Source organism: Lemur catta, chromosome 5, assembly GCF_020740605.2.
Source record: "Lemur catta isolate mLemCat1 chromosome 5, mLemCat1.pri, whole genome shotgun sequence".
Taxonomy (NCBI): domain Eukaryota; kingdom Metazoa; phylum Chordata; class Mammalia; order Primates; family Lemuridae; genus Lemur; species Lemur catta.
The window spans coordinates 84,551,466-84,570,104 of record NC_059132.1 but is presented as its reverse complement, the minus strand read 5'-3'; the positions used below and the strand labels follow the sequence as shown (position 1 = coordinate 84,570,104).

The window sequence follows — 18,639 nt, the reverse complement described above, 5'->3', positions numbered from 1 at the left end:
TCTGACCTGGTTAAACATTCATGAATTTCATGAGGGCAGGCTAAAGAAGAAAAATTCTGCTAATCTTTTTCCTGACAGATGTCTTTAAGAAAGCAAAGTATGAATGTGAGGAAGGTAGAAAAAAATTCTTTATCCACTGGTTTCACTTTCTGCCATGTTCAAGGTCAAAGAATCCTACAAAAGCCTTTCATCTGGAGCAGCTTGAATGATGTTTCAAATATCAAACTGGATGATGACTTAAAGTCAAAAGAGTGAAAAAGAGGGACAGAGTGACTTGCTGGTCAGCCCATCAGATATAAGTATGATTTGAAAAGTGAATCTGAAATAAGAAGGGTTGGCTTCTCTTATTTTTTCTCATGTGTGGTTCCAGAAGACAGACCCACAGACACACTGTTATTTGTAACCCAAGACAGAAATGAGAATTGGGTATCAAAATGACTTTATTACAATGGAAAGTATGAGCATGCCTATACAGTAATCATGTTTTACAGTTTTTCTCCTCTTTTGGAATGAAATACTCACTCAAGAAATGAATGTTGGAGTATAAGAATACAGAGTACCAGAGTAATGAAATACTAAAATAAAAACAGAGAAAATAGGTTCTTATTCAATTCTCTTCATATGTTTCAAACTGAAAACATCTCTGGTGCACCAGCATAGGCTCCGTACCCAGCCACAAATCACCCAACAAGAACACAGACGAGATATCCAGACTGATCGATACACAGGAAATACAGTCAGCCCTGTGGAGTCTGATATTATCAGACCACTTATCCTTCTCTTGGAAATCCACAGTGTCACTCAGGAAAGAACCCCTGAGTGCAAGAAAAATATCTGCAGTAAATGATACTGATACCTGTGTTTCTATCTCACTTTCAGTTTCCAACATGCTTTCACATGTTTCTTATTTTCCTTCCAGTAGTAGACCAAGCAAATATTAAAGTCTCCATTTTAGATCTGGGGAAACTGAGACCCCAAAAAGACAACTTGTCCAAAGTCACACAGTAAGTAAGTAGTAGATCTTAGGCGAGAGCTTCTGGCTCTGAATTTTATGTTCTCTGCTCTCAATATGCCATCAAGATTGAGAAGAAATCTATGAGGGGACAGAGATGTATCCTTGATCCCAAGTTTGAAAATGTCCTAGGTACAGTTGTTTCCAACACTATGTGTACCTGATTTTCCCACAATGGTATTCAGAAACTTTGTTCTTGCATCCATTGGCGGAATTTTCAAATGCCCCTTACAGTCTATTATAATAGTTCATTTCTAGTTCGGTATTATCTTTTCTCAGATACTTGCTCAGATTGCAAGTTCAAAGTCAAGCAAGTATTTATTCCACATGTATACTGGGAGAAGCAGAATGGGGAGGCAATAAAACAGAATCTGAAAGGCATGCTTCTGCCACTAAGTCTCCACTAAGGGGAAAGTTTCTCTGTATAGAGAGGAGAAAATTTCTCTTAATAGTAACCTTGCCCTAAGGATATTTTTGGCATTTTTTAGCCTACAAATGAACTTGAGCCTAAGATTTAAAGTTTAAAGTTTTATCTAATACACACACATATGTATAAAACTTTGTGAATATTGGTGTACATACTCATATTTAAGATTGTGTGTATGTGTGAATACATAACCACATGTCTAGAGTTTTGGATGTGAGTTTCCACTTTTTTGTTGCTCTGAGGTCAGAGCAAGCAGCTATGCACATTTCAATATGTCTCAACTTAAATTCAAGAATGAAAAACAAATGTACTAGCTATAACATATGTTTCAAATTCCCTGAGTGGGGGTGGGAGTGGGGGTTGTGGTGAGTGAGCTCTTGCTTATACTTAAATCCTATACAATTAATATTTTCTAGGGAAACTGCCTTCTCACATTCCAAAATGCTAAGATGTCTATCAGTGCCCTTTTCAAAAAACCCAAATGACAATTTAAAAAGTATCAGTAGAGTATATAAAATTTAAATATCACGATACGCCCCATATTAATTAGACAAATCTACATGGTGCCTTCCAAAAGCTGCTCTCTCTATCAGGATTGAAAACCATTACTCAACTTTGCATGAAAGATCATTATTTTTGTGGATTCACACACTGAATTCCTTAGGACAGGGTATAAGGAGCAGCTGCCACCTCAGCATTTAGCTCCATCCTCAGTGAGCACATCTTCAAAGACAGCTTGACTTATTGCCATGAAACCTAAGTAACCTGGCTCACAGCAATATAAAAAGAAAATCTTTGCGATGTGGAAGCAGATGTCCCTTAGCATTTTTCAGCATGTTACATCACCTTCTGGTGTGGTACACACGACTTTTCTCAGTAAGTTTAAAAATAATTTTCACATGAATTTAAATACCAGCCCCAACCTAGTTGCAATTATCATTCCAATCAAATGACTCCAAGGAGAGCCTATGTTTCTTTAGAATTTCCTTTTGTTCCTGCTGTGCAGCGTATATAAACTTACGGTAATTAAAAGCTATTCCTAGCCTGAGCAGACTAACCTTTTAAATAACTAGTTTCTGCTGTTTTCTAGTCAAAAGAAATATTTTGGCAATTCATCACATTTCAGCTTTGCAAAACCAAGCAGTAACAGGAAGCCAGTGCAAGTCAAGTGTCCTCCACGCCCACACCAGTCTGCTTAAGGGATGGCCACCATCAGATAGAGTGTTCACTAAGCATCCACCTGCACTTACAGCTGTGCCAAGAACACTGCTGGGGAAGACAGACGGAGACAGAACTGGCCAGCCAGACGCTAAAGGCCTAAGCCACTTGTCAAATAGTAACAACTGCAGAGTGCTTGCAAACTATAAGGACAAGGTAAATATCCAAGAGTCTAGGGAAATAACTTGAAGCAGAGATAAACTCTCAGTTCAGGGTCCCAGTTTCACTCCCAAACCTCAGTGGTCAGTTATCAGATCATTTGATTGGTGTTAGCATGTAAAAAGACAAACGCTCCTAGAACTACTTTGAAGCATGAATTAATTCTGCAGTTTTTTGACTATAACATCGCCCAAGACGATGCTTCTACTTGGTTATTGCAGATACTAAAGTTACTTTATGAAGTACCTCCTAGTTGTTTCAGGGAGTTCTCAATATTCATCAAGTATTGTAAATAATTGTCATTCTCTTCCTCTTCTGCTCTGATCCACCTTGGTGATATTTTCAGCTGCTCCCTTTATTCCCTACAGATGATCACTGACTGTACGTCCCTCACACGTCCCTAGGCACTGATGCCCCTACCCACACCCACCACCCGCACTCCTCTAGGCTGACACTTGCTCACAGTCATCTCTCCCACCTACTGAATCTTCATGATGTGAAAGGGACACTCTTCTCAGGACGATATATCTTGTGTGGAAGTAATGGGAATGATACTCATCTTTTTAAATCTTTGCCTAGACCAATGTCACAGAGCTTTTCCCCAGTGTTTGTTTTCTTCTAGCAGTTTTTTATAGTTTCAGGGCCAAATGATTTTTTAATAAATTCAAGGTTAAACTCATTTTCTTATTCCACTGTCGAGCCAGTCTTTCTCGATGCGAACACCACTGCTTTCTTGTGGAAAGGGAGGTGGTATCAATGAATACTCTTTCCTCTATTGTGAGAGTCCAAAACAAAAATGAAAACAGAAAACAAACAAAATCCCTGAGAGACGATATAGAACAAGTACTGTGAAAGCGCAGATAATAGTAAGACAAAGAAAAAATAGAAATATGAGAGAAAAGCAGAAACAATATAAGGAACAGCATAGAGTAGAATGCACTCCATATGTAAATTGCAGAGAAGAGGAAATACAGAGACAGAGATGCAAATGCAGATGTATGCAGAGGAGCAAAAGTGCTCAAGGAAAGAACTTAAATACGTAGTACTTCCACTTCTGGTTAAGATATACAAAATTGCAATAGACTGTCATCCCCGTTGTAACACTGAGAAGTCAGACACGCTACAAAATCATAGCTTTTGTTAAACTCATCAGAAACCTGAGGATGTAAATAAGCCAAAATAAAATGAAATCTAGAGAGTTGAAAGACCCTTCCTAGACCTTTATTCAAAAAGCTTAAAGATGGGGCTACAATATCATCCAGCAATCCCATTTCTGGGTATTTATCCAAAATAACTGAAATTAGGATCTCTAAGAGATACTAGCACTCCAATGTTCATTGCAGCACAATTTATAATAGCCAAGATGCAGAAACAACCTAACTGTCCATCAATGAATGTACAGATAAAGAAAAAGTGGTATATACATACAATGGAATATTATTCAGCCTTAAAAAAGAAAATTCTGCAATATCTGATTACACAGGCGAAACTTGAGGACATTATGCTGAGTGAAACAAGCTGATCCCAGGATTAACACTGCATGCTTCCATTTACAGACAGTATCTAAAATTGTCCAACTCATAGAATCTGAGAGTAGAATTGTAGTTTCCAGGGGCTAGGGTGTACGGAGGAATGACGAATTGCTGATTAATGGGCATAAAATCCCAATTATGCAAGATGAATAAGTCCTAGAGATCTGCTGTATAGCATTGTCCCTACAGTTAAAAATACTGCAGGGTACTCTTGAGATTTTGTTAAGAGGGTAGATCTCATGTTAAGTTTTCTTACAACAATTTTTTTAAAAAGCACTAACCATGAGAGAAAAAAATTAACAAATTTTTGCACTTAATCAGAATTAAAATTTTTTTATCAATGAAATACATTATTAAGTAAATTATTAGGCAAGCCAAAAATTGAAAAAACTTGTAATGTATCTATTCAACCAAAGCATTTGTATCCACTGTACATGAAGAACTCTTAGAAATCAAAAAGAAAACTTTTTTTTTTAAATAGGCAAAAGACTTTGGCACTTTATTTTTAAAAAGAGATAGATGAATGGCCAATAAGAATGGTGTTCAGCATAATTAGTCATCAGGAAAATACAAATTAAAATCGCAATGAGATACCACTTTATACCCACTAAAATAGCTAAATGAAAAAGATTGACAATATCATGCGGTGGAGGAGTAACTGGAACTCTGATACATTACTAGGAGTAGCATTAATAGTATAAAGTCATATAATAATTCTGAAAAATAGTTGACAGTTTCTAGGAAAGTTAAACATAAAGCTGCCTTATGACCTAACAATTATACTCCTCAGTATTTACTAAAAGAATAAAAGCCCATATTCATACAAATATTTGTACCCAAATGTTCTTAGACATTCATTCAATGTCAAAAACTGTAAGCAACCTAAATATCCATCACTAAGAAAATAAACAAATTGTGCGATATCACTATAACAGAATATAATAAAAAGGAATAAGCTATTGATTTATACAGCACATGAATTGATCTAAAACACATGTTGAGCAAAAAACAATAGATACAAGAGAGCACATACTAGATGGTTTCATTCACATAAATTTCAACAAGCAAAACAAATCTACGGGAAAATGGTTGTCTCCAGTTGTGCGGGGTGGCAATTGACTGGAAAAAGGCACAAGGGAACTTTCTGAAATAATGGAAATGGTCTATATTTTACCTTGAGTGAATGTTACAAGGGCATATGCATATAAATTCATCAAACTGAACACTTAGGAGTGGTCTATTATATGCAAATTATACCTCAATAAAAAAATTAATATGTTCTTTGTAAATATATACTACTTATCAACAAGTAGAAAGGAAGTGAACTTAATTATAAAGAGTAGCAACATTTTAGAACCCTGAGCTCCTTCTATGTGGAACCTATAACTCCCCTTGCAAACTATGTCACAATGTACACAGGAGTTATTTCAAAAGGCAAAGGCTGAGTGAATAAACAGGTTGAGAGAACCATGAAGTACACAGAAAAGTAAAAGGAAAAAAAGGCCTATGAGACAAAAGCAAAAGTTTGAGACATAAGTTCGGCCATTTCACAATAGGTAACCATAGCTATTTTTTTCTATGAATAGTAGTTGGCCACTTCATTATAAAGTTTATTTGGACACATGCAATTAGTTATAAATGCTTAATTTAAGTGCTTGAAAATTTGGATAGCGATTTTTCTCCAGTATTTGAATACTGACCTTTTTTTCCTCAATCAACTCTGAAGCTCCAAATGAAGAGTGCTTTTAAAATATCAGTTGAAGTAAAAATGCCATACTGTGGGGGAAAGTCACAGAAATCCTATGGACAATGTATGTACCATAACATAGCCTGGAAGAAAATAAAGGATCTCTGCTTTGCCTACTTAAGTTCTCAGAATACCAATTTCTTCATCTTTAAAATGGGCATAATAATAGGAGTTTTCTGGAGATTAAAGAGGAAACCATATGTAACACATTAAACCTAGGGGTTGGTATGTACTTAGTGATCAAAAATTTTGATTCCTTTTTCCTTACTCATGGCACCATATCTTACAAATAAAGAGGAACGCCATCTAACAAAGTTAGTATCTCAACAGGAATGTTTAGATTTAAACTTCGTAAGAAGCCAATTTAGAAAAGCAAGTGAAGTCAAAGTATACTGAATGCAAAATGTTTTTATCTTCCATAGAAAAACATAAAAAGTAAACTGGATACTTTTGTCTAGAGAATTGTACTAGAACTAAACTGCTTTGGCCATATAACACACATGATATGATAGATTTACATCTAATCTTGATAAGGTCATTTATTCTGAAAGTTTCAAATGGGGTTGCTAGTAATCAATAGGAAAATATGTCTTAGGACAAACCCCTGAGAACTGTTCAGTGTCTGCTGGACACCAGATTCTGTCCTATAGGCTGAACATTTAACAAGTCAAGGATATAGTAAACATTTATTTACCCCCAGAACAAAAAGAACGGGGCCAATGTTCATTTCTGCAAAATAGAGCAGAAATTCAAATTTCTACCATGGGCAAAAACCATTTTGTGACCTAATAATATGTTTGCAGATTTGATGGCTGTCCTCAGAGGGATGTCGAAAGAACCTTGTTCATTACCTTCCAAATTACCAAGTTGTGTGGAAGGAAGGAAAAAGAGAGACAAAATTTGATGGTGATGTTCTTTGCCTTCCTGAATTTCTCCTTGCTTTGAAGTTTCTGCTGTAACATATGAAAGGCTCAGAATCCCAGCTTGACTCCCTAGGGCTGAACACTATAAATAATGTCCTTAAAACACTTGTCTATGTTTCAGTTTCCAGAAGTTTTAAAACGGGGCGTATAACCAGTCTACATCCCGAAGAAATCAACTTCACTGTTGGACTTGAGCTCTCATATCCTAACCGAGGGTTTCAATGTCAGGCTTTAAAGTCCCCATCAAACAGTTGGATGTTAGAGTAGCCCATTCTGAGAAAATAGTTTCCTCAAAATAAGGGAAGTAACCAAAAGGTCAATCTAATCCTAATAAGGACCCCACTCTCCTTATAACTCACTCCTTCCCCCACCTGCCAAGCATTATGTATCAGTGGGCCACAGACGGAGACTTTTTGCAATGAATGGGAAGGATGAAGGACATAGAAGGAAACAGTAGCTATTCTGAATCAACAGTTAGACTCTTCTCATTTGTTATGATGATTAATTGCATTTCTGCTGAAGTTACTAAGATAATCAATCTTAGGTCCAGTTGTTTGGAGGAGTGCAAGAACAACAACTAGTTGGTGAGGTAATAGCTGCACCAAGGGCACACAAGATAGGTCATTTATCTTTAAAAATATACAATACCAATCTGTATGCAAATGAATATGAAATGGCCAAGTAACATATTTATTTGACTTGTTAACTCTAAGTAATAATAAGCTCAATAGGAAAACATAAGCAACTAAGACATCTGACTCAACCCATAAGTATTCAACCAGTCTTGAAGATCTGCTTGTCTTGGGTCAGTATACTATGATCAATGGTTTGCTAGGACCAAATATTTAAGCTGCTTTTAAATACATGTACATAATTCATTCATCTTCCAAAACATATAAATATTCATAATCTCATTTCTTATGCCTTAAAAATATTATGATCTTAAAATATTTAGATTGTTACGTGCTTTTAATGATAAGCCCTACTTTAAACCACTTGCTGCCTCCTACCACCACTCACTCCAAAGACAAACTTAAGAAATGAGAGCAAAGGGGCAAGGATAAAGACTATATGTCCATGGGGACTGTTAGCATATTAATGAACTGCGTTTCTATTTACACTTCCATCACCAGAGCTAATTGTTAGCTATTTTAAGGAAGAGGTTATGCCTTAATTAATAGCATTTGGTAAATGAAAGCTGGTTGCATTTCTTAAGTACGTTCAAATTTCACATCTTACTTCACAGCAGGGGTTCCAGTTCACCCTATACTTTTATGTGATAACACCTCTGATCAAGGAAAAAAGTCTTTAAAAGACCCTAAATAATTAGTTTCCAGAACTGAAGTCAACAAAAAGCATAATTAATAAGTTAACTGTCTATCTCTAGAGTATTAACATACACGCATATTTTAAATGAAGGAGTTTGAAGGGGATAGAAACACTTTTGGTATTTAATATTTCTAACTCTGATATTTCTAAATACTTCACAAACCCAAGTGTTTAGCTGTGACATTTTCATTTTTATAGCTTAGTGTTCCTGTAACTCTGCCGCTTCCATACTGTCTGCCCTGTCTATTCCTTGGGACTGTTGGAGGATTGGATTTAAACATGTGCTTTGCAGAACATAAAATCCCTTAGTTTCCACTTTGCTTTCCCTTTCATCCTGATCATTTCTGTGCTTATTACTTTTGCAGTTGCATCACTCCCTCCCACCATCTACTTGAACCATATCTCCCACCTCCCTAATTTATGATTCTTCCTCCTTTCTCTCCATTTCTCTTTCTTTGCTGGAAGAAGTTTAAACAGACAAACAAAAAACCCACCAAATGCTGGGTGGGAACTTTGTGCACAGTCTATCAAACCTGGTCCATATGTCCTAGTCCCAATCTACTCCTTTTTCACAAGTAACCTCAAAAATCAAGAAAAATGGAAGGGAAAAGACAAAACTCCCAAGTAAATATTTTTCAGGTGCCAATTTTAACCCAGATTTTTACCTCTTTTCCAAAGAAATCAGAAACAACAAATGTAGGACCATTTGGGGAAAAAACAAAGTTAGTAAATATAGAAAAATATTTGGGTTAAAGTTCCCTTATTTGGTTTTTAATATTTATGAGGGACCACAAAACAGCAGCCAAAACAAAAACAGCAATAATAGCAACAATTAACCTTATTAATTACTCTGTAGCAGTTAGTTACACTTCACATTTATTAACTTATTTAATCCTTACAACTCTGCCAGGTAAATACTATAAAGGAATAAACACAGGCACCACGAATTCACTCTCCCAGAATCACAAAGCTAGTAAGTGGTACGGAACCAGACAGTCTGGCTCTAGAACCTGCCTTCTTAATAACTGTACCAGACTGCCACACGTGTGTGTGTTCCATGCATAGGCTGTGTATTCAATTGGGTATTTGTTCTACAATTTTAAAGAAATGAACTTTTCTGGGGCTAAGAGGTATAGAAACAAATCCCTTAGATATAGAACATTTTTCTCCATTAAATACTCCCACCACCAGACTAAATATAAGTTCCTTTTTCTATGTCATTTAGGTTGCAGTGAAGAATGGAAAGAAGAGAGTCATGAGCAAACCAGAAATGCCTAAGTGAGGGCAGAATTTAAAGCTACATTTTCTCTATACAAGGCACTGTGTGATTCTCCAGGTCCAGTAGAATCGCTTAGCTTCAACCAGAACTCTCCTGGAAACCCCTGGCCCAACCGCCAGCCAAGCAAGAGTTTATTGCCTCATGCTCTGCTATTGACCGAGATTCCCACAGCTCCTGCCTTGAAAACACACAAATTCACGCTAGTGGGAGAGATTTAAAGGAGAGAGCCACCTCCCCCTTCTCAAAACTTCCCTTACAGTATCCTCTCCTGTACAAGACTTTTAAGAGTATCCTCTAGAGACAGTGCCAGAGTACTTAACTGTCTAACCAGGAGGGAGGATTCAGTTGGAGAAATATTCAGACCAGATAGGAAGACTGAAGAATCTAGGACAAAACTTTGCATGGCCTTCACGTAAAGAGATCAATTAAAGCTTCTGCCCAGTGCTTCCAATTGCCTTCTCTGTTTGTTTTGGGGCCAGTGACAATGTCAGGAAAAATAGGGAGAGTTTCTCTCAATACAGTATGCAAAAGAATAAATTGTAAGAATAGAGCACTATTTTGATCCCCTGCTTTAGAATAATTATAATATAAAAGTTTTGAAATATTATTTAATCTTCTCCATTTGTTGTCTGCCCATAATATTACCCCTTCAGCTTAAAACAACATGACAACAACTACAACAAATGTAAACCAAGAGATCAAGTCAGCCTTCCTGACAAAGAGAAAAATCTGTTCTGAAAGCTTTTGCTCCTAACCAGTTGCCAAATTGGCACTAAGCCAAATGAATTTAGGAAAAAAAAAAAAAAACCCAGTAAACTAAAAACATAAGACGAGCATAAACACAGCACAAATATCCTCTTTGAAACATGTCAGTCACATCAAAACTCCAACAGTTTGAAAAAGCATAACTCCTTCTTTTCCCAAAGAAAGAAATAAGTGCAAGTACTTACAGTGTCATGAGACTTATCCTTGACATCATAGACTGTGAGTTTTATTTTGGTCTCCTCATAGATGGGATACTCAGATGGGAATGTGACACCAGTCAAAAACAGGGGGTCTCTTGTTCCCTGGAACAGCACAAGCAGACAACCTTGATTCAATAAAGCAGCAACTGCAGTTGGCAGCATGCGAGTGACACATGAGAATGCAGAGTGTGTGCCTGAGTCTGTTTTTCTAGGAAATAGTTCAATTAGAAAAGAGATCTGAATTGTCAAATGCTTCTCATGGACAACATGGCCCAGGGCCCCAAAGTACTAATATAGCTGTCCATAGTAAATGGTCCCCCTTCATTGTCAGAGCTGCCAGTGGTGAGTCTTGAAAACCAGTTTATGGCATTACGTGCAGGGCTCTTCCTTAGGGTCAGTTGTCAGTTCATTTAAAACACATTTAACAGAAATAACCAGTAATTTATGCAAATAATCTAAGATATTGACTGATCAAATTAAAATGAAGCTATTTTCTCATAAAGAACCATTTGGTAATCTTATGCTGTCCATTTATTTCCTCTCTAGAATGATTCAATTGAAAGCCACGCTCTGATAATGTCCATTTGTTTTTAGATGTTCAGCTGTGACTTTTTTCCCCCAGACTGACTTAAAAACTAATGAAAAAAACTCTAAATATTATGGATTTGGGGCTACAAAATTACTAGCTCAGGATGCAGTGCACAGGATATTTCAATGCCTCAGAATTCATTTTTAGAGAGCTGACATCCAACATTAAATTATATATATAGATATATATATAGCCAAATATCATAGGGATGTTTGCTAGACTTCTATACACCAATAGTCAATGGAAGTTTCTAAAAGCCCAAGTTATTCGTTCATTTACTCATTCATTCTTTTATTCAACAGATACTTTTTGCTTGGCACTGCACCAAACACTGGGGAGCAGGCAGTGAATGAAACAACCCAAAATAGCAAAACTTGTTCAAATATAAAATTTTGAAATTTTTCAAAATAAATCATTTCTTAGAGTTAAGATCATAAATTTCGTATGTGTATTTTATCACAATAAAAAGGGAAGAAAAGGGAAAATTCAAGTAAATGAAAAAATAAGTAAATAAATTAATTTTGGCAACATTTAAAAAAATAAACAGAATAACACTTGAATTTTTTTATACAAAATGAACAATTTTACAATTGTAGTCAAGTTGTCTTTACATGAGTAACATTATTTTTGTTACTTCAACTATAGCATTATAAAATACCACCACTGGAATGTAAAGTTTCCAAAGGGCAGATTCAGGGCTACACGCAGTATCTGGGTCATTCCCATTATAGAATGATTCCAGCTCAGTCTGAATCATTTATCCCACCACTACATCAAAGCAGGCGGTCAGCACTGAGCAAGCCAGGTCTAGGACAGGCTACTTAGGTTCTACAGAGAAACTTCATTCAAAACAGACACAGCCCCCAAGTCCAAGAAAAATAAGCAAATCTTAAGGAGTTTAGAGTCTACTTTCTCCAGCCCCAGATGTTTAAGCGAGTATCTGTCATTCACTGAGGCTGTGAAATGTGTGATCAGAACAAAATAATCAAAAGGGAAGCACTTCCTCTTTTGAATCTGATCCAACACAATAACAAGTTTCCTCCTGACACATTTTGAATGTTACATTAGCAACAATAAATGTAAATAGGAAGGCTCTCGTCTGATGAGTAATATGTACACCTTCTGACTAGCAACATTACAGTTTCTGAAATTAATCACCTACCTTTCCTTGAAAAACAGCATATTTTGAAAGACGCGCAAACAGCAGAGAATGTAAAGTTTCCACTGACAGACTGAAGAATACAGGAAAAGCATAAAAAGGGCCAAACTACTCAACACGTTTAAAACGTCTCTGGGTACTTTACAACTTTCTTTTTTTCTCACAATAAATATTTATTTCATTGAATTTAAAATCCGTATGTCGTCTTTTTTTTTTTTTTCCTCTCTCTATTCTATGCTCTCTCTTTGAGAATTTAAGTGGGAACTTTTCTTTCTATGAGAGAAAAATAAGGTCTTTTTATGAAAAAAGAAAGTATTTCCATTTGTTTATTCTGGTAAGTTACCAATACATGCTTAATAACTTCAGGTATGCAGTTCCTAATGACAGAAGACAGTAACATAGTATAACATAGTAATGGACCATGAACTAACTTAGTTCAGCTGTTCGCTCAAATCCAGAGAGGGGGCGGGAGCTGGGGGGAGGGAGAGAGGGCGAGTGTGTGTGTGTGAGAGAGAGAGAGAGAGAGAGAGAGAGAGAGAGAGAGAGATAATGCAGGCACGCGGCATGCTCACCTGCACAATTTCGGTGCTAGAGTATCTTGTCAGACTCTGCTCGGCGGGGTGGATTACGGAGATCTGCACCAGTGTATTCAGTTTCCGATCACGGACAGGAGCCACAAGGTCCTTGCATGCTGGCAATGGCAGAGGAAAGAGAAAGAAAAGAAACTAACACCACATCTCAGGGAAAACGTCTGTCCGGGGTTGAAAGTAAACTTAGCTACAGCGCTGAAGGAAATCTCTTGGGACTCAGGCTGGTTTTACAGAGGAAGTCCCTTGGAAGTACCTTACAGAAATAGGAAGTCACGTGCTGCGGAGCTGAATTGAGAGTTCATTTCCACTGACCACGTTTGTAGCCATGCAAGTCGTAACTGCTCTCAGATCCGAGCTCTAACGTGTGACTATGCACACACTGCTCTGGGACTTCAGGGACTTTTTTTATTAGTTATTAAACCCTGGGCTTTAATTCACACTCCTTGAGGAAGTAAGCTGATTTGGGCCATATATGAAAAACTATGCTGTTCTTTAGTGAGCCTGGTTGGATTTGTTCAAATGTTTGGATGCACACGTGGCCCTTACCTGCCTGTTCACTAGAACTGGCCTCCCACAAGTCACGCACACCAACAAAGGCAGGGAGAGTGGTTACCCCACCACTGCAGCACAGGAGCAGGGGAGGAGGAAGCAGAGGAGGGATTGAAAAAGCCCAGGGCTCTGCAGTCTTGTAATTCAAGCCAAGCCTGGGAGAGACGGGTTAATTCTCGCCCAGGGGCCACAAATGTTAAGAACTTTCCTCTGAGACACCAGGCTCATATTACAGACTCTCACCACCATACCATATTTACTTGAATATTTTCTCCTCTCACATATCATTCCCTTAATTTGCAGAAGAAAAATTAAGAAACTTATTCCTTTTCAGCAAGTGCAACGTCTCCTCTCCTCACTATGTTTCCCCCGCTGGTTTGAAATATTAGTTTCACTCCCTTAAGTTGGGTTGCTGAGATGCAAAATGCCCTCAGGAGAGGGGGTTCAAGTGTAGTGCGTCTGGTGGCTTGCTGCAGGCTGGAGCTATGGATCTGAGAACTGAGAAGTAGCCCCAGGTTCTGGATTTCACCATAAGGATGTGGAGGGTTCTATGCCATCCCTACCCAGCTCCTCTGACCAGAGCTGGAAAGAAGAGACAGCCCCGTATATTTAAGTTATATTGTGGCACTGCCAGGGTCTCCAGGGCCTTCACTAGCACAGAGGTAATGAGGCTTAAATCTGAAACTGGAGAGCAAAGGAAATTATAGATGCAATTATCACCTTCCAATCACTTACAGATCGTCTCTTTTATAGAAGTACAACAAGATGGAAAAAGCATGAGATTTCAAATCAAAGGAGCCTGGTTGTAGTCCAGTTAAAACAGCTCAGCAATGCAAGGAAAATTATTTAACTGCTTTACTTCTTCTTGCCAGACCTTGGGATCCTGTTATGCCTGTGTGGCATTTTGTCATAACGTTTTCTTATTTAAACCACATGCCTCTAGCAATACAGGAGAGCTTACGAGAGTATATACGGGAAAAAAATAATACCAACAGCTTATTTAACCCTTACTGTTTCCAAGGCATTGTGCTGATTATCTCTTTATTCCTCAAAATAATGCTTTGAATTATTATTTTGGTTTTACATATTAAGAACCAGTGGTTTAGAAACATTAAATGCTTACATCTACATTACTAGACTTCTCTGGTAGCTTGCTTATATCATACCCCACTAGTCTATTTCTTTTCCTGGAAAACTGACTTGCTTTCCTACACAAATGGCACCTCTCTTTGGAAGACCCATTGCCACGATTCTTTATTGCTCAACCCAAGAGATCTACAGTTTAAAAAGTACTGATGCAAAGTTTCAAAAACATCAACATATCACCGGAAGGAAAGAAAAGGCTAGATTTAGATTTTTACTGTCTCTGGTGGTTATTTTGATCATTTCCTCCACTTGCCTTATGAAGATGTTTTATTGCTCATTTTCCTGGTTTTCTGCTCACAGTGAACAGCTCTCTCTCCATTTACTGATGTTGACATATACCTGTCTTTGTATTTGAAAGCCGGGGACACTCTATTTCAAACACATGCATCTTGCCCACTGTTTTCTGTAGCCTCATCTCCATCTTGTGAGCTCATGACACCTTTGCTCAGAATAAGTCACTTCTTTTCTGTGTTCTTATCAGACTTGATTGTGGGCTGTGGTTATTTCCCAGAAGTGAGCAGCTGCTCTCTATTTCATCAGAGAAACACTTAGACTTGCTCCCCATAAAAACACAGAAACTTTGTCTCTGTCCAACCCAAACTGCAGATCCCCCAATATTGATGGAAAAAAACACAGTAATAATGGCATTTTGTGTCTCATTATATTCTGTATCTAAAAACAATCATAGAACATATATAACAATAGTTATATATAGTGGACTGTTCTTATTTCTTTTCTTCCTAATAGCCCAGAGCACTCTAGGGCTTATGTAGCAAAATGTCATGGAGAGACCCTGAGATCAGGCAAAATTCCTGAGCTGTAGTCCCAGATTTCCTGCTTTCTATAATAGTTCTGTGGGATTAAGTCACACAGGCTCTCAGACACTCAGTTGCCTCATCTGTCTACCCACTTCTCAGGGTGGAGGTAAATAAGAAATTAGGCCTTTTTATAAATAGACTTTTCCATGCAAAAAAAGTTTACTAATATTAACATTTGTCAATATTAATGCCACCATTTATCAATACTTGGCATTTCATTATTATGTAAAATGGTTTTCATTGACTCAGTCACATTCAGACACCTTCTTAAAAGCTGTCACCAGGTCTAATATTTCATTGTAAAGACCATACCAGTACATAAGTCATTGCATTCCATAGGGTGAAATCTATACACATCATGGATCTATAAATACTGAAACTATCCCATTGGAGGAGTGATAGATGATGAATGATTGGTTTGCTTCATTAAGATATTACTGATTTGATCAGTATAAAATCTAATGTGCATGGGAATTATTCACAGAATCCTGAAAAATCTGTTTTCAGAAATCAAAAAATGTTTTATGAGTCTTCCAGCCATACTTACCACTGCTCATGACCTAAATAAAATTCTGCTCCAGGAGTGGCCTGCATAAATGGCCTTCCTCAATTTCTAAGACTAAAAGAACACAATGTTTTGGGATTTTGCGACTGTTTCATTTTGTTTACTTAAGGATTCTACCCACTTGAATCAAATGGGTAGTAAAAAAAACAAATGCTACTCTGCAATCATTATTCATCAATAGATTTTTGCTTTTATTTCTGCTTTTTTAGTGGCTTTGTTTTGGGTTGAGCTATTTAAAAGTATTCTCAGAACTCAGAAGAGTTTAAATACACAAAATGTCTGTAAGTTGGGCTTCAAATGTGCTTGTGTCCACTGAACTGACTTTTTATTGAAAAGAGGATAAACAACAATATAAAAGCAATGGGTAAAGCCAGGTGGCTCTCCCCTATAATCCCAGCAATTTGGGAGGCTGAGGCGGGAGAATCATTTGAGGCCAGGAGTTAGAGGCCACAGTGAGCTATGATCACACCACTAAAAAGTAATGGGTAATTTAAAAAACAATCATAATAATAATTTGAACCATTTCATTAGAAAATAAAAGAGCCCTGAGTGACTGTTTTTCTGATTAACTTTACTATAGTAACCAGCAACGTGAGGGTTCACTTTCCACTATGAGTGGCTGTAGCTGAGATGCCTGCAGGCATCCCCCCCACCATATATGTGCAGAAGCCAAGCAGCTTTCATTCTACTAGAAGGGAGTCCTCAGTGGAAGTAGAATTATAAAAACAAATGGAGCCTCAATATCTCCAGGGAGGACTAGCTACTGAGCAAAATAGAGGACTTCTGTCCAAGTTCATTGCCTAAAGCAATTTAGGATTTGTTCAAAGCTTGAGATCCCTGCTACGCAGGCTAACATTGGAAGAGCCACCCAAAATACATTTGTTGCTAGATTTGGCCAGAAGTTTTGCTGAGGGCTGGAAGTTGCCAACCTCTGGTCTTGATGCCTACAGCTATTATCTGGACTCTAGGAAGAAGGTGGAGATTGTCTTCCGCTGCCGTAGTCGGTCTAATATTTGAGAGCACCGAAGCTAAAGGGCAGGGCTCTTTAGGGTTTTTGTTGAGTCAAAGATTCTGTCTACCTCAAAATACAGATTTTTTAAATAAAATATCTGTTTTTGTTTCAGTTATCCATGCTTTCTAAATCATGTCAAGGCTGTTGAGTCCATAGAGCCTTTCCATCATTCCAGCCAGCTTTGGCTGGAAGCCTAAAAATGTCTCTTGACTCATATCAGAGAGCTCAGTCTCAGTAATAATCAATTTGAAGTAGAACGCAACTGTTCGTTCAGGTGCTTTTGAATTCAGCAGCACGGCCTGAATTCAAGCAGTTTTAAAACCTGCCCTGGATTGTATGTGGAGTGCGTAAATAAGCAGGCGCCTGCCACAGGCTTCCCGAGAGCTCAGCAGGGACCACCGGGGAACTGCAGGTTCATGGTCACCCCAGCGGCTGTCTCTCCCCCTAAGAACTTTTTCTTCTGTAAAATCAGGTCATTTTTTCTTGGTTTGCCCCATTTCATCTCTATTCTTGCCATTCAGTGTTAGTGACATCTAATAAGGTTTATTCTTCTTCCTCCAGAATAAAGCAGTGGCCACAGGTGAGTGTGTCAGGGTCAGGGGTGGGGGAGGGTTATGACAAGAATTTCCACATCTCTACAATTCTATACTCAAAATTAGCCAAAGGAGATTTAGGTTTAGAGGAGAAAACACACAGCATAGCATATAGAGGATAAAGGAATGTTTTCTTGACTCAAGATAAAACTGTACCTGATACCTGGTTCTAGCCTAAACAGTTATGTGACTTGGGATGAATTACTCAATCTCTTTGAGTCCGTATTTCATTATCTGTAAAATGAAGGTGAAAAAACAGACTTCAGAGATTTTGTAACAGAGTAGTCACCCCTCCTCCCATAGATATGGAAGGAAATATTGAGAGTAGAGAATATGGAACAGAGGAAATGGTCTGAAAAAACAAATAATAAAATGGCAGAAATATTTTTTCTCGTTCACACATCCTCCACTCCTTTTTAGAACTAAACCCCTCACCCCTGCCTCAGGCCAGTGGTTGGGAGGGGCAGGGTAAGTCTTTTGTAATTTGTGCTACAGGAGGCCCAGCCCAGACCTGGTAAAGGGAGGTCCTGGGCAGAGGTCACAAGATTGTCTTCAGCAGAGATGGGACAATCAGAGTCATCAACTGTAGTTGAACAGTAATTCCCTGAAGCTGAGAACCAATCCTTTAAAAGCTCTGTATTTCTGCTTATTATGAAGATGATGGCAGTTCAGACAGATGTCTCCATCTTCCTGCTTTGTTGGCAGAGTAATAAAATTTCTCTTTCCTCCTTCTCAAACCACTTGTCCTCATTCTTCTGATTTGGCCTTGTGGACAAGTGCAGAGCTTTCAGTAACAATTTTCTATAAAGATTACATGAGATAATGCATATAGAATGCTAGGCATATGAGATCCTTTAAATTATTATTGACATTAATATGAATATAGTTATACTTTACATTAACACAAAAGTGGATTTTATCTACCCCATATTTTTATGCTAATTATATGATCAAGATAGTCCAGGTTCGTCCTGATTTTGTGTAAAGTTATTCTTTTTGAATAAAAGCATCTATTAAATATATATGC

The 18,639-nt window shown here is 37.7% G+C and overlaps 1 protein-coding gene across 2 annotated transcripts in view; it reads right to left on the bottom strand.

Annotated features, from left to right (window-relative positions):
• INPP4B (inositol polyphosphate-4-phosphatase type II B) overlaps positions 1 to 18,639 on the bottom strand; it is a 325,665-nt gene that overhangs the window by 282,883 nt on the left and 24,143 nt on the right. For both annotated transcript variants that reach the window (XM_045552212.1, XM_045552213.1), the window contains exons 3-4: positions 12,912 to 13,030; positions 10,577 to 10,693 (exon numbers count right to left, since the gene is read on the bottom strand). In XM_045552212.1, coding sequence (XP_045408168.1) covers positions 10,577 to 10,693; positions 12,912 to 13,030 — 236 coding nt within the window. The remainder of the gene's footprint in view (positions 1 to 10,576; positions 10,694 to 12,911; positions 13,031 to 18,639) is intronic.